Source organism: Centroberyx gerrardi, chromosome 18 (assembly GCF_048128805.1).
Source record: "Centroberyx gerrardi isolate f3 chromosome 18, fCenGer3.hap1.cur.20231027, whole genome shotgun sequence".
Lineage (NCBI taxonomy): Eukaryota > Metazoa > Chordata > Actinopteri > Beryciformes > Berycidae > Centroberyx > Centroberyx gerrardi.
Window position 1 is genome coordinate 6889221 of NC_136014.1, and position 16241 is coordinate 6905461.

Here is a 16241-nt window from a genome sequence, read left to right on the forward strand (position 1 = left end):
TTAGGCTGGCAAAATTAGTCATTTTTTACCCATTGCATCTTCCCGCTTTATTAAGCAACCTTGTTTTAAATCAGCTTTTATTGCATAATTCGTGAAACATTTTATAACACCGTTTTGAAAAGTGCTATATAAATAAAGTTTATTATTAATTCTGCTTAGACTGAAGCCTGTTACAGTTTCATTGACTTACTTCAGAGAATGACCTTGACAAAACACTAGGCATTGCGAGCAAAAATTCAGTCGAACGCGAAGCATCCTACACACAACTGTCGACCTTTATTCAGGCAACCCCCCCCCCCCCTACAGCCCCGGCCCTCCTGTCTGCTGAGGGTCGAACCGTCCCACCGGTTCCGGGGCTTTGTCCCAACATCTAGACCTGACCGCCCGTTTGCTGGTTGGAGTCCCGTGTCCCCAGAGCTGGCCGGCTCACATGGTGACGTCTCCGGAGAGGCCTAGGACTCGTGGTCGGCAGAGTCGGAGGGGGCGGCGGAGCCTGATGGTCCGGAGGCCCCGGGGACAGGCAGCTGGTGAAAGTGTTGCAGGGCTTGAGCTACCTTCTCTGGGCAAATGTTGTAAACCGGATGGGTGGGCGCCTAGACACGAGAACGAGAGGAGAATCAAGACAGTCATTGTACCATAGTACTGACTTAATATTGCTTGTTCTGTCATTGTTTTCATTCATTTACATTTACATGATATGTTCTAGTGTTGTCATTTGGCTGTGTTCCGCTTATTTGTTCTATTTTTATTTATAATCTACTTTTTTCTTCGTCATATACTAACATTTGCTGCTGCAATGACCCAACTTCCCCACAGTTCCATCTAATCTAATCTGGTGTGGGTGCAATTATAGTTTCAGTTTCACTTACAATGGATTCATCTTAATAGTACACTATATTCTCCCCTCCCCCGTCCATGGAGACTCTCCATTGATTTCTGAGGCATGAAACTGGCCTGTTAGACAACACTCAACACATCTATACTGTATGAAAAAAATACTGCTTTTTAACCAGTTCTACAAAATACAATACAATGTCACCTGTATATTTCTAACAGTGTGGAGGTACAGGGTATCTGCAGGTTTCAGAAACCATTACATGTTGAAAAAATTAAAACCTCTAATAATAAACCCCTATTAAAGACATTTTATTACTTTTTAAGGCCTTAAATTTAGATCACTTAATGTAGAAATATTCAGACTTTTTAAGGACCTGCAGATACTCTGTACACATCACCAGTGAAGCCTTGCATGGTGTTCTGTTAACCATCAAAACATCAGACCCTGATGGGAAATTGTTGATTGAATTGTTGATGAAAGAGGTAAGAGAAAAAGAAGTTATCACACTGGAGACATCTTCAGCCTTCACCTGGGTCTCAAATTTTACTCTTCTTCTACTAATCCATTTCTCTGCCCTCACTCATCCATTCCCGCCCTCCCTCCCTCCCCGGCCCTGCTGGAGCCTCACCAGTCTGTTCTCCTCCTTGCCGAGGATCAGCTCGTGATGGAGGTCCACGTTCCCGAAATGCTGTGCTATGGAGAGTCCGCTCAGGCAGTAACAAGTGTGGTAAAAATCTCTGGATCTGGGCGCAGGAAGACAAAAAGAAGACGTTTCACAACCTCCGGCAACACCGCTTCAGTAGTGGACCTACACTAAATCTGTTAAACACACTGGGCTAAACATTGAACGTTCAGTTGGACCATCAGTGTTGTGTTTACTAGCCTTTATATGAGGAATGGGCTTTTATTTTGTATTTAATTGAATGAAAACTCTTTGGAGCTTCATCACAAACGTAAAGCTTACAGTCCAACGACATACAATCATGAGTAAAACCGCACAAATCACAATTCAGCGTGTGGAAGAACGTATGCATTGGTGCCAGCCTTTGTGTGTCATGGTGTGTGTGGCCAGATGGCGCGGTACTGACTTGCCAGGCTTATCCAGAAGGCCTCCTGCTGGGTTCTGACAGCACAGGAGGATGTACTCCTGCAAGGCCTGCTGCTCAAACATCCACCTCTGCCGACTCAGCTCCGACTCCCCTGCACAACCACAGTTCAGTCACAACACTAACCATAGACACGTGTATAAAAACATTATTCAGTAGATTCACTTGATCCTAGTCGGAGTTGCAGGGCTGGAACCTATCCCAGCATACACCTATTGCCAATGTAGAGTCTCCAATCCACCTGACTTGCATGTCTTTGGATTGCGGGAGGAAACCGACGCGAACACGAGATAATCAAGAATAACATACACACCACTGTGCTTTCTTTTAGTGGTGCAGGAAATTAACTCCCTTGAAGATCCAAGTCCATTTCCCTTTTTTCTTTAGATTTAAAACATGCAAACCCCACACAGAAAGGACTGAAGATCGAATCCAGGTCCTTCTTGCTGCGAGGGGAAAGTGCTTAACCACTGAAACAGCCGCTGTATTAGTATATAGTATTCTGAAAATGTGGTGCATTACAACAAATGGGACCCACAAAGAGGTTTTCTTGGATAATTGCGACCAAAACCACATTTTGTGGTTGATTTTGTGGCGGCTTTACGGAAAACTCCCAGGCCAAATGGTGGTGTTTTTCCTCTGCTTGTTTGTGGGAAAAAGTGCAATTGATTGAACTGATCAAACTCTCAAAAAAAGGACAAAGCAGTGCTGATCTGCTTGATGAAGTGTTCTGATTAGACCACGTATTTTGTTAAAATTGCAATGATTTGTTGAAGCCTTCTCAATATTTTCGGTGGACAAAAGAAGAAGAAGAAAACACTCGGGGGCAGCGCTACAATCACAGGTAAGTACCTTCTTTGAAGAAGGCTCTGTGCAGCAGCGGCAGGAGCCCGGCCTGCCAGAAGGAGTAGCAGCCGTCCACCAGTTTGTTGCAGCGGCCCTGGAAGCCTCCCTCGAAGCGCATCTGTCTGCTGACCACCCATCGCTGAGGGGACAGGGGAGGGAACACAGGTTTAACACCACCAACCCACTCAGTAATCATGGTAGCACACGAACACATCGCTGCCTGTCGAAGATGTTCCTTCATTGTGCATAATTATCAAAACACTCTCTCTCCTCTGTGGTAACCAATCCCAAGAATATGTATGTGGCATGGAGGCTTACTCGAGTGAGAAAATTCATTTAGGATTTTTAACACTTGAGCATCCTTTGGAACCTTTAAAGAAGCTTTACGCTCAACTCCTAATCGCTGTGACTTTGATCACGCACAACCCTCACGACCGCCGCTGACAGAATTTCCTTCGCTGAAATCCCACGGGGGTCACACGGGACCAGAGGTAGAGAAGGGGCGTATTAATATTCGCAAAACGGAGAAGAATTTGCAATATTGTTGCCATGGAAACCGCTAATTGGTGCCTTTCTAGTCTGTGCGGCGCGGATTGAGTAATTATGGAATTGGGGTTTAATACCAGCTGGGGTCCGGTCTGTCTCATAGGAGGGCGGACAGTGTCTGGCTTATTAACTCGAGCCCGTGGATTCATTTCAGCCAGGAAGGCTGGAGAGGCAGTGGGGAAAGTCAGTGTTCCAGTGAAGGAGGATGAGGAGTTTAACGGGGAGGAGAAGGTCAGTGAAGGCTGGAGGCTCCACTGCAGCTGAGTGATTCATTAAGGAGCTGGGGTCTCATAGAGCTCCAGTCAGAGGGCCGGAGTGGGATTAACTCCCTCGTACAGACAAGAACCAGTTTCTGCAGTGTAGCTGCATGCAGAAATCTCTACATTCCAATTCAAAGCATGTCATTTTAGGTCAAATGTAAATGTATATTCTGTCTTTTTGCTTTTTGTTAGCCACGTTGACTTCTTCATATTTAGTTTTCTGCAACAACAGAGTGTAAAATGATAAGGATTAAAGGTGCAGTACGTAGAATTTTTCTGCCCCATAGTACAAAATGACCGTGATCTATCTGCAGGAGGTTTATAGGGTTGTTGATCAATACCAATGACTCAATGATTACTTCACCAGGTGCTGAGAGTTCTGGCTTTCCGGCCCGTACTCTGTACGTCTGTTGGTGTTTCACAGTGCTGCGCGCAAGCAACCGGCCTCGCAAGAGCTGTTTCCTCTTAAAGCAATAAGGAAGTTTAAAAGGGCATGTGAACACTGATCTTTGACCAGTAATGTACTTCTTAAATGCTTAATGCATACTGTTGCCGAGTGTAGCGCAGCTTTCAGGTGATTTGACTGGATGCCTCAGAGCCAATGATACGAAGAGTTTGTCCCGACTGCACTCTGGGCGCCGTGTTGCTGCCCCTTCTCTACACCTAAAAAGCATTGGTAGGTAACGTGAAATATCCTCCACATCGGTGAGATTTCTCACATTCTAAAAAACGTCTGGCATAGAAACAGAGGTTATGTATACTGTCATTCTTAGGCTTTGTGCACACACTGACATTTTTAGAGGTTTCATTTTGGAAACGTTGCATTTCAGTGGTTTTCACAGTCTTCTACTGACTGTACATGCTCCCAAGAAGCAAAAACCATCACTAGAATGTTAATTGTTGTCACTGACAATGCAGCTATAGCAATGTTGAAGAGAAAAAGAGGTCAGTTTAATCTGAGAGTTGGCATTAATATGAATCTTTCCTCAATGCTTACAGTTATCAAGTATACATTTTCAAAACATTTTTAATACCACATAATTTTAAGGAACCAAAATGGTTCTCAAAAATTGCAAGTGTGTACATGAGCTAAGAAACTCTTGACAGATCCTTAATCATAATAAAATCACAGACTGGCATAGACTCTTTTCACGTTTCATTGATTTGATACATTTGTCTGGAGAGATGGCTACAGATCAGATGAATGGGAATGATCCCTGCAATAGTCCCCTATTCTGGACTTTGAGAATCAGCTGCTTTGACACATTGTTGTGGACTGGTGGTGTAGTGGTGTGCAGAGGTGACAGAGCAGGCAGATCTGCCGCTGGTGATATTCTGGACCTCTGACGTGAACCGCCTGTGTCGCCTTACATCCCTGCTGCACTATCAGAGACCGACTTCACCCCGGGTGACACCTCCAGCTCCACTGACACTATGGTTAACCCACTGAGACAGAAATCCATACGCTGGGGGTGTACGGTGACATGGGATACCTTAGAGGGCACGCTCTGTTAACCTGTGACATTGGCCGCGTGTTGAGTGGGTATTACTACAGAGCTGTGAGGCAGTATAAAGAGGGAGGGACACTTTGCCAGCCTGCTAACATGAAGGTTTTAACAGTAGGATTTCAGACCAGGCTCATGCAAAATTACCTTTATTACCGCACAGAATTTGAATAGGTGCTAAAGAATGGTGGCAGTATGATGGGCAGTTAAATGCTTTTGCTGGGCTAGTGCCTCAAACCCTTCCAAAAATCCCTTGACATTTTCAGTATTAATTGGCAATTTTTCCTCATCCATAACTATTAGGATTCCTGAATGAAACCAAGACGTGCAACTAACTCCGAATGCCAGCTGTGCTGCTTGGTTCCAGTGAGAGATGCTAACAATGCTGCAGGCTGGACCTAGTGCTTAGAGGCCGTCCTTCTTCCGGATGACCCACGTTCAAGCTCCGTGTCAGCAAGCATCCGCCTTGATGAAGTGTCCTTGAACAAAGACACTGAATACCTAGCAGCTCTAGGGCTGCTGCTCTGCAGCTGATACTGACCTCTGACCTCCCTGGAAGGGGGCAAACGACAAGAGAATTTCCCTACGGGGAATAACATAGTATCACAATGGTCTCAAGCCATTGTAGGAAAATTAATGGAGGCGTTCTCCTCAAACATGCCAAGAGCCTGGTGGGAAAATAACCGACTAAAATGAAAAATGGTCAAGGTATCCCTTCAAGCTCCATCCCTGAATAGCTCTTAGTCAGTGGTGTACTGTCATGAGACACAGAAAATACTTTTGTATACACATCCAAGGAACCTAAAAAACGGAAGGAGTCCCACACACTGAATCTCGCTCCCACCAAGCTTGACTTGTGTAACATTTCAACCCAAAATGGGTCTTCACCAGACATTACCAGTCTTTTTACTTGATGAAAGCTCGCTTTGGGTTCTAACATTTTATTATGATTATATCATAGCTGTGGGTTATTGCTTGGCCGCTCACAGTGGGGAGCAGCCTATAAAAGGGATATTGCTTTAGAACAAGGTTTCTGTTCTGACTGCTGATACTGATAGCATCTCTTCAGTTGTTAGGAGTCAAGCCAAGAAGTGCCCAGCGGTTATTCTGGGCATGGGGCGTTTTATGTAATCTGAATAATTATTTTGTTGAATAACCCAGAAATGTGCCTCTATTAGGACATGCTTACTGTGAAAATGTCATGTAACGGGGCCGCTCACCAGCAAGGCTTTGAGATCCAGCGTGTGCTCCTTGCCCAGGATGACGAGGGCAGCCGTGCCGCAGAAAGTGTAGCCGCCATGGGCCTCCAGACCCGGCACTCCCCCAAGACCACCCTCCCAGTTCTGACACCTGGAGGCAGAGGAAAAGCCATTTGAACACATAATAAAAACTATTTACTGGCTTCTGCACTCGTTCAGAAGAGCAGGAGCTGAGAAAAGAGAAATAGGGGAAACAGATGGTCTAGCATAAATAACACAATGAAAAGGAGCAGTTTTGGCGCTGTACCTGAGGATCCAGCTAGGTGTGTCCTCGAACAGTTTGGGTGTGAGGATGTTTGTGAGCGATGCTACAGATGCTGCGCAGTATGCACTCCTATGAAATAAGAAACACAGGCTGATGTAGATCCACACGGAGAGACGAGGCTGAGCAGGAGAAACGGAGCATCCATTCATACCACACATACAAATACCCTTCCAAGCCATGTGTTTTTGGACTGCCACTGACCCAAATAGAAACATCTACTCTGTATTTCTGTTAGCCTGTCATACCGTTAGACATGTCGGTTTTTACATATTTGTCTGTCTCTGCTCTTGTCACTGCAAAGCTTTAAGAATTAATAACTTACCAGGCATAAAGACAGACTGGTAGCATTACCAGCAGTTGCACTTCTAGTACCTAGATAGCCAATGTGTACGGAGATACACTGGTTCATGTTTGCCCATAAAATCTCAGAAGCCTGGAGTTTAAATAATACATAGTGACGGCTGAACATCAAACGGCTGAGAATAGATAACAGTCTCCTTTGAGAATGAGAGAGAAACTTTGACTTTTAATGTCCTTTGTTGAAACAGAACAGAGGAAGATACCTCAAAGTACCCTAATAAACTCACCACATTCAAAGAGAGAACAGCCAGCACACACACAGACACACACACACACACACACACACACACACACACAAAAACACACACAGTGACTCAGATGACCTGAATGCAATCTTATGCCAGAGTGACATATGTGGATATTTCCACATATGTCACTGAGAGAGAGAGAAAATGTCCATATTTATACAGTAAGAAGAATCATTGAGCAAAATTTGTTGATTGATGTCACACATTAAGAGAAATGACATTGAGAAAAGAGAGAAGAGAGAATAGAGGGTGGGGGGAACGTTCTCTCCTGGGCTCTTACCTGACATCCACCTCCCCTCCTACATGCATCACAAAAGACCCATCTGGCTGCTTCACTGACCATAGGAAGTCTAACAGCTTCTCCCTGGGGAAGGCCAACATAGGAAGGGAGGGGAGGGGAGGATGGTTGGGGACAGGAGGAGGAGGAGCAGGAGAGGGAAGTGGAGAGCGAGAAGACAGCGGAGGATGAGGAGACAGTGGGAGGATGACGTTGGGGGTAGTAAAGGAGAGCATATGTGGTGAGAAAGCAGAGAGGGAGGGGAGAGAGGGAAGGAGGGAGGGAGACAAGGAACAAGCCAAGATGGTTTGAGAGGGAAGGAAGGAGGCAGAGAGGGAAGATGTGGCGGTAGAGGAGGAAGGAGAGAGGATGGGAAGAAAAGGAGTGGGGGATGGGAAGGGATGGAAGGGAAGGGAAGAGGAGGAGAGTGTAAGTAGTGCAAATGTAATAAAGCACTAATGCAAAGTCAACACCTGCTGTCACCAAAACCTGGGTTACACAAAAAGAAACAGGGATCAAGATTGCAAACACTAGAACATCAATGTAAATGTGAATAAGAACATTCTGATACTGGGTGTCAACAAATCAATACAACATCAATGGGAAGGGAAAAGCTCCTTGTTTTTAGTCCTCCTTTACAGTACAGTGCTCTATCCCCTGCACGATACTTCAGTACCAAAGCAGGCGTTTCAAAAATAGGTATATCTTTTTATATACATTATTTATACTACTCACTGTATTATTAAATATTTTTCCTTGTTTCCAGGTACACCGATTATTGACGGACTATTGAATGTTGAATTATCTTGTTAAAATGACTAAATAAGTTAAAAGTGACTAAAATTATACTGCTTTGTTTTCATTATTTTCATTATTAAAAATTGTATACCTACTTTTGAAACATACTGTATATAGTTTTGTGTGTATTCTACTGCATATAGTACATCTTGTAACTAAGTTATGACAAATTCCTGTACATTGGTTGATCTTGGCATTTGAAATGATTTTGGTTGTGACCCTTATGATTCAAAACCAAAAATTCTCGAGTATCGTACTACCCACAGTATTGTAAATAAGAACATTTGTAGTCTACACAGGATAATAGCTAGTGTTGATAGCATTAAAGCTGCATTAGATAACTTTGCACTTTGGAGGCACCAAGTGGCAGCAAGATATAGCCGTTCATCTGGAATTAATTTGGGCAAATAGGGTGAATGTTTCGGAGTCTCGATTAGGTTGGATGGGACACTCTTCTCTGTTGCTGCCCCAGGTTGTCATTTAGAGTGATAAGATGGGTGTATTTTTTCATTAAAATCTTGCGTAGTGCAGCTTTAACACATAAAAAGATGCATCCCATTATCTAAATTTTAAAAGCTATAATCACAACACAAACTAGCAAAAGAAGTGGTTAGCCTGCCTGTAGCCTGCTTCAATAGGGATGTGAAGAGGCTTCTCCCCTACCTTTTCACCTGACCCTATTTCCCCAAAATTACTGCATTCTAATCTAATATGTCACCTTACCTGTGCAGAGTCTTATCTGTTCCTTGGGCTGGTTAGAGTAAAAGGGAGAGCGCGTGGCTGCATCCCTGTATTTCAGGTGTGGCCTGGGCCATACCAAGTCAATGGGGGAGGGAGTTACCCTGGCTAAAGTGTAATGTGGAAGTTAAATTACACTATGGGGGAGGGAGTTACCCTGGCTAAAGTGTAATGTGGAAGTTAAATTGCCCACATAGAATGGTGACTGTTTATTGCTTTATTTAGATAGTCAACCTATGTAATGTTTGAAAACGTATTTTTCATTTACATCTTAAGAACATTTATGATACCTCCTCTTGTATAGCCTACCCTGTGTTTACCTGTGATAATAGTTCAGTCCAATCAAGGCAGGGCTGAGGAAGGTATATAAGCTGGTCATTCTGACCTTGGTAGAGAGAGAGTAACAGCTTGCTGTGAGGCTGTGGAAGTGTTTATGATTTAAGTTGATATTTGCAGCATCCCGGGGCTGCATCTTTATGTTTCCTGATTTTTGCTTATCATTTTTTGGTTAATAAAACCACAACCTCTTTTGCACTACACCTCTGGCTCATGACTCCCTTCTTCAGCACACCGACATCTTTTTTTGAAGTTTTTCCAGTGCCAGTCAGCCACACTAGCATCCCTTTTAAGTAGTGGTACAAGCGGTAACTCTACAAGGGACATCTCTGTATTCTTTGATGTGGTGTTGTCATACCACTAGGTATGATAATATTTGGTCTAGTATAGAATTGCAGGGTAAAATTGTGGCAGTGTGACCGTGACTGTACCTGTCTATGACGTTATAGGCCTCCTCTGTGCCGATGATACAGAGGGCGTTGACGGCGGCGTAGGTGGGTGCTAGGTGGGCGTGCTGACCTGGTCCCCCGGCGAAACCCCCTGTCGAGCTCTGGCAGTGTGCCAGGAACTGACACACACTGAGGAGGAGAGACCAAGTTGGACTTTAGACAGATAGACAGACACCTTATTGGGTAGAAGTAAAAGTAAAAGGGGTGAGCTGTATGTAATATGTGACTAAACTAGCGATAATGACATAGGAGCAGTCAACAAATGCTGCAGTAGCAAGTTAGCTAATGCCAGCCTCATTAGCTTATGGTTAAGAGAGTAAGAGAATTTAATGCCTGAACAAAGACAAGATATTAAGCTCGCTAAATGGCATCAAAAAGGCAGCCAAGATCTTGCCTACGTAGATATACACAAACAACTGCAAAAACAACATCAAGTCCTTCATTATGTGAATAGACTGAATAGAGGACTAAAGAACATTTCGCCCACGGCTTCTTGTGGCTTATCACTTAAGCAACCCTCCCCCCTCCCTCAACAACTACCGGTGGAGCTCAGTTTCCATCAGCAGCACCCAGAGGTTACACTGAGCAGCTCCCAGGCGTTAATGTGTGTAACTGCAGCGTGAAGCAAGATGCCGCTGAAAAAGAGCGTGCGTTCACAGCAAACCTTCCCTGATCCACACATTTTTTTCTCTGAATACCGCTCTCTCTTTCTTGGACACACTTATGTACTTGCTTTTTTTAGACATCACACACACGCACACATAAACAAACAACACTACCTCAGATGCACCAGAGCGTCAGAGCTGTATTTTGCATTTCGGTGCAGAGCCCTGCAGAACCCAGCAGACCGTGAGGCGAGCACCAGTGGGCTAGTTCCCTCTAGCTGACGTGGCACAGAGCGCAGACCATCTGAACCACAGTTTCCTGTCTATCCAGCCTTCCCCTCCATACTCCAGTCTGCTGCCCTAGTTTGAAGCCTTCGCAAATGTACCCTTAACCCCTGCCACAGAGAGAAATCACAGATCTGTGAGGATGCGATTAGCCAGTTGAGTTGGAAGGGGAACCTAAATTTGACCAACCCACGCCGATACTGATCGGAGAACAGTGCACATTCCAAGGGACAGAGAAAGCAATCTATTGATGGCTGCATTTTTGTAAATGCTTGAACAGGGCCTGAGTGTGTGTGTGTGTGTGTGTGTGTGTGTGTGTATATGTGTGTGTATGCAAGGGCCTCACGCTGGCGCTGGGCAGTGCCAGCCGGTGTGTTGGCATGCCTCGCAGTAATAATGACTGAGAAGGCAGAAGCTGTTGCCAGTGGGTTGGCAGTCTGGCATGGCTAGTTGCTATGGGGCTTGAAGAGTATTACTCTCGAGTGACAATAATTTAATCAAATGAGCAACATTTTGATGGCAATAACGTAGCACTGTTTGAAATTAGGGCTGCAAAAATATGGCAAAACATTCAAAAAATTGCGACATATCATTATATTGTACAGTCCTACGTGGCATTTTGTTGCAGTTGCATTGGACTAATAAATAGCATTCTAGGTGTTGTGGAAATAAGCCAGTATAAGTGTAGCTGCTGCAATTCATTATCTATCAACATTTTAGCAGTGCAGCAGCATTTGCACTGTGCTAGTAATTATATGTACTATGCACTAGTAATTATATCAAGTTGCTGGCAGGATGGCAGTGCACAGGCTTTATGTGGCCAGCATATCATCAGCACGCTTGTTCTGTGGTAGCCCTCTATTAGCAGACTAGCGGTAGTGTGTGTGTGTGTGTGTGAGTGTGTGTGTGACTCACTCTGAGGCGACAGCAGCAGGAATGGGCTCCTCTAGCAACTCCAGACTGTGAAGAATCCAGTAGCAAAGCCACGGTCTGCTGGCATCCAGACACTACATGCACAGACAGACAGACAGACACACACACCGCATGCTCATACAAGTGTGTCACATGATCAGATGGGCATCAGATGACCAATTATAGAAATGAATGTGAAGGTTGCGACTGGTCAGTCAGAGAGAGACAGAGAGGGGAAAACAGACAGTCTGCTGGACAGACAGAGGAGAGGCCAAAATGATAGAGCTGAGGCATATGGCCAAATTATCACATCACACTATTTCTCTTATTTTGGATGGTCGGTTGATATATGATGGTGTTTTGGTTTTTACAATACAAATAATAGTGTTGTGATGACTTTTCTGCAGTTTTTGTTACATAACATCATGATGCGGCTTCCAATTTCCATTGCAAACTCTTTGCAACACTGCAATACAGCATATCCCCACTAAATTCAGTGGTGTTTCCATTTAAAGTAGCCTACTAACTGTTTTTTACAAAGGATCTGATGCAACTGTGTGTAATCTCAATTTAGATAGAAACCTGGTCTGGAGGTAAGGACCGAGTTGTGTGTGTGTCATTAGGGTTGTCACATGGCCACCGCCCACCACAGATGTTTCAGTAAGCGCTTATTGTTTACTGGAAGTGTAGCACTGTACCTCATAAGCATCTGATAGATGACGTAAGCCCTTCTTGAGATACTGGTAGTGGTGTTCCCGCAACAAAGTTGGCCTGGGGAGACAAAACACAGGACAGGGGGATCAGTGAAAATAGGTAGCAGCTAGAATATAATAGAAAATGTCTTAAGGAAACATAAGAATTTGAACAGGCGCGTGAAACAGAGGCGATAGAGGAGGTTAAATTAACTCCCTTGGGAGAACACTTTTGTAGTAGCTTGATCGATAGTGCGGGACACTGTGACGCTTGTCCTTGCTAGTGTAAATAACCTGTAACACCAAGTTGTAAGGGTCCAGATAGTACAAAATGAAACTGTTTTATATTTCAAATGATCAGCTGTCCCTGGTAATCTCTCTGCTATGCACCATGGAAACGCTACTTTCGCCTGCATCTGCAAGTCCTCGCACACAAGTGAGTCTGTGAGTCACAAAGGGCTGACACTCCCTCCCACCCTCCATCCCCGCCCACCCATTCCCATTCGGTGCCTGCCCTTTTCACGCGGCAGAACGAGGAGTACTGTAATTAGACTCTACCTACACAGGGTTAGTCACAGATCAGCTGGTTGCATCGCTGCCCGAGGTTTCACAGCGGCAGGTCTGCAGCGCATTAACAACCAGAGGGCAGGACAGGACTGGCACTGAGCAGCCAAGTCGGTCCACCCACCTCTGTTGTGCTTATGAGGCAGGGATTCAACTTGGTGAGGGCAGACTACAGACTAGTGTGCAAGTAAACAAAACCTATAATCTCAGTCAAGTAAAGAGCACATCTGAAGAAGAAAACAGTGTCCACGCTAAAATACTCTCCTATGCTTTATATAATAGGCAGAATTGACATCTTCGTGTTTCTATTGGTATTAAAACGCTACAGCAGCATATTATAGCGAGCAGGCTAGAGAAGAACCAAGGCCTTGTGTGTGAGATGAGGGCAATTAACCTCAGAAACAGCTTCAGTGTCATGCAGAAACCTTGTCAGCCTCCCTCTCATCTCGCCTTTTATCTACAAGTCGAAGGCTGACCTTGCCTCCAGTGTGCTGAACATGTTTTCTGACCCTGAGACCGAGCCGACCATCTGAAAACAGACGATCACTACTGATAGCGTGACCTCTGACGACCGATAACGTTAAGTGTCTTACAGTTCCATAGACTGAAAAGAAGCGTCTCCCCTTTGACTGCGACGCCGCTGACATTCAGGTCCGAGCCGTTGTCATGGAAACGGATGAGTCAACCCATTAACGGAAGACTGATGACAACTGATAGCAGGAGCAAAGTGTGTGGGCCGATCAACACGCGCAGTTTAACAGCCCATCATACATCGCCGCGCAGCCATCTCCACGGGCAAACAGCGGGTGTTTGTGATGAAATAACAGCCGCAGCCAATGAGCGGGGTTCATGGAAATGGGCCATAATGGTGGGAAATGTGTGTAGCATCGTGAGAGTACTACGAAGAGACGGTCATTATTAAGATAGCACAATAACAGAATATCCGACCAATCTGTCGCCTTGGCTTTGCAAATGCATTATATTTTCTGGACTCAAATTTGGTATGCGGTGATAAGCAAGTTGATTTTCTTTCTCCGTTACACAGACAAAGACGTTCCACCTTTCTAGCGGAGAAAAATTTATCATATTTATCCAAGGCCCCGGTGCAAAATAGTCTCCAAATCTATTTTTCACTGAAAGAAATACTGTACTCTTAACTTAAAAACTAGCAGCCCGCCAGGTCATGTGCTAGTTATATCCTTAGGCTGGATTTATAGCAATGCAACATTTGATGAAGCTGTAAATGCTTCTTGTTTTGAATACAGAACTGGCCATCTCTTTGCCATCACTTTAAAAAGGAGAATGCCAGTGTCATTTAGAGTTATAGCCCATTTACTTATGTCTATATTTAGTTTACTTTGCCCCAATCATTTTACAATGCATGCCGTGTGTAAATCGATTTTTTAACATTTACTTGTTTTTAAAATACAACTTTACAGTATCAAACCTAGATTGAAATGAACTGCTGTTCCAGCTAACAAATACGCCCTAAATAAGAAGACATGGATGAGACAATAAAGTTTGTAAGGCAGCATGTTTTTGAGGAATTATTTCCTGGCAGAGACTTCCATTCCTTCCTGTGGGTGTCAGGTGACAGCGTGAGCAAAGCGTAACCAAATGCGCTCACTGATATGGAAACACTCACAATGAATGCAGATAAAACAGAAGGTTTGACCAAACCAAATGATGGCTTCATGTTTACTGTGATGGATTATCTCGCTCTGTGGAAGCTGTCATTGTATCATTTAAAACCTAGCATAGGGGAACCAGAGCCAAAGTTGACCACAGTGGACTTGAGGCGATGTTAACCTGTCTGTGTTATCTTATCACTTGCTGGGACTTTCTGGGACTTATGGCCTAAAAAACATAACTAGAGCATTCTGAACATTGGGTACTTACTGTGGTAGGCTGTGTATTTGCTTGTAAACACTGATGACTTCTTCAATGTTGTGTTCAACTTTTTTCTAGTTGAAAAGAACGACAGGAAAGAGAAGAGCGTAAACAGAAAGGGCGTATCAGACAAAGACAGGACAGAGGTGGGCTAAAAAAAATGTCAGGAAACATTATAAACAGCAGCCTTTTATCAGCTAGTCATTATTAGTAGAATGTCAGGCTAATTTATGACAGAGTGCACACTTTATGGAATCTGACCCTGTTGCTTTTTATTATGCTTAGATCGTGGACATGTGACAGGTTTGATGCCAACACTGTCTGCAGGTTTCAGCAAACTAAATGTAACGCTTTTTAAAACCTTTTTATCGTTGGTTAGAGTAAATTCAAGAACATTTTTGCCACAAAATTGAACATGAACAGTGAAGAAAGAGTCGATGTATCAACCTACGATTCAGCGTCACTGGGTCGATCTGAAGATTTCTGTTCCAAACTGAGATATCTTCCATTTGAAAAAGTCACACCTACTCTTACAAAATGCTACTTGACATAAATGTAAAGCATGTTATGGCTTACTATTACAGTATTAGTCATTTTAAGACCTTTGCTTGCAAAACAGCTCTGTTTTAGAGGATACAATCATCTGCGTTTTTGAAATATTAACTGAAGAAGTTTCAAGTGGCAACATTTTTCAAAAAGGATATAACTTATATTGTTTTGGAGTGAAACCCTTCATATCTCACTAAACGAGTAGCACTGTGTGAAAACATACCATTTGAAGAGCTCTGGGACAGTATTTAAGACCTGAAGGCTATATTTAACTGTATTTATGACCGGATCTTTAATTTAACGTTATCACTGATGATGGACCTCGTCGTAAGGAGGCTCAACTATGTACTTAGCTAATTCAAACTTAATCTCATTAAGGTACATAGCCAAAGCTCAACCTTGCTATGCTGGCTAACGCACTGCGAGCTAATGCTAACCACATTTTGCCTATTCCCTGGTCTTCTTACTAATATACAGGTTGGCTCACACTTTCTTTGGTAAATCATATCATTTGTGACAGTTGCTTTGTTTCACACATTTCCAGACGCTCCTCATCCGCGTCAGAGAGCTGCCAATCAATCCCAGCAGCATTAGCATTAGCCACATTAGCTAACGAGGCTAATCTGTGCCTCCGCTCACCTGTTCCGCCGAAGTCACCGTTTCCACCCCGTCGTCTGCGAACAGTTCTGCAGAGTGGCATTCCCTAAAACACCGGAGAGGCGCCGGTACAGTTTCCATGATGCCGACAAGTCCCGTTCGTTGTTGTGATGCTGTGACTGAAATTGTGCTATTAGTTTATTTTGGTAGTTCGCTCACTTTCACTTGACTCTGCTCACTTCCTGCTGATGGTAGAGTGGGCGGAGACTGCACGTACAAGCTACGGCGACTTGGAAGGAACAGACATACACTTCTT

At 44.0% G+C, this 16241-nt stretch overlaps 1 protein-coding gene across 1 annotated transcript; it reads right to left on the reverse strand.

The window, feature by feature from the left end:
- Positions 1-47: 47 nt before the first annotated feature.
- Positions 48-16164, reverse strand: fntb (farnesyltransferase, CAAX box, subunit beta). Its single transcript, XM_071906991.2, has 12 exons — positions 15968-16164; positions 14789-14853; positions 12332-12404; positions 11637-11728; positions 9814-9960; positions 7514-7597; positions 6608-6694; positions 6322-6451; positions 2797-2929; positions 1927-2038; positions 1467-1581; positions 48-593 (listed from the first exon to the last, which is right to left on the reverse strand). The coding sequence occupies exons 1-12, from the start codon at positions 16064-16066 to the stop codon at positions 453-455; spliced, it is 1278 nt and encodes a 425-aa protein (XP_071763092.1). The 5' UTR covers positions 16067-16164; the 3' UTR covers positions 48-452.
- Between the last annotated feature and the right edge of the window lie 77 nt (positions 16165-16241).

Bases quoted from the DNA above. Each gene is read 5' to 3' on its own strand.
- fntb (XM_071906991.2), bottom strand. From the start codon at position 16,066: ATGGAAACTGTACCGGCGCCTCTCCGGTGTTTTAGGGAATGCCACTCT. The intron at 14,854-15,967 runs GTGAGCGGAGGC...CTTTTCAACTAG, and splicing joins CGGTGACTTCGGCGGAACAG to AAAAAAGTTGAACACAACAT. The intron at 6,695-7,513 runs GTAAGAGCCCAG...CTTATTTCATAG, and splicing joins GGAGGGGAGGTGGATGTCAG to GAGTGCATACTGCGCAGCAT.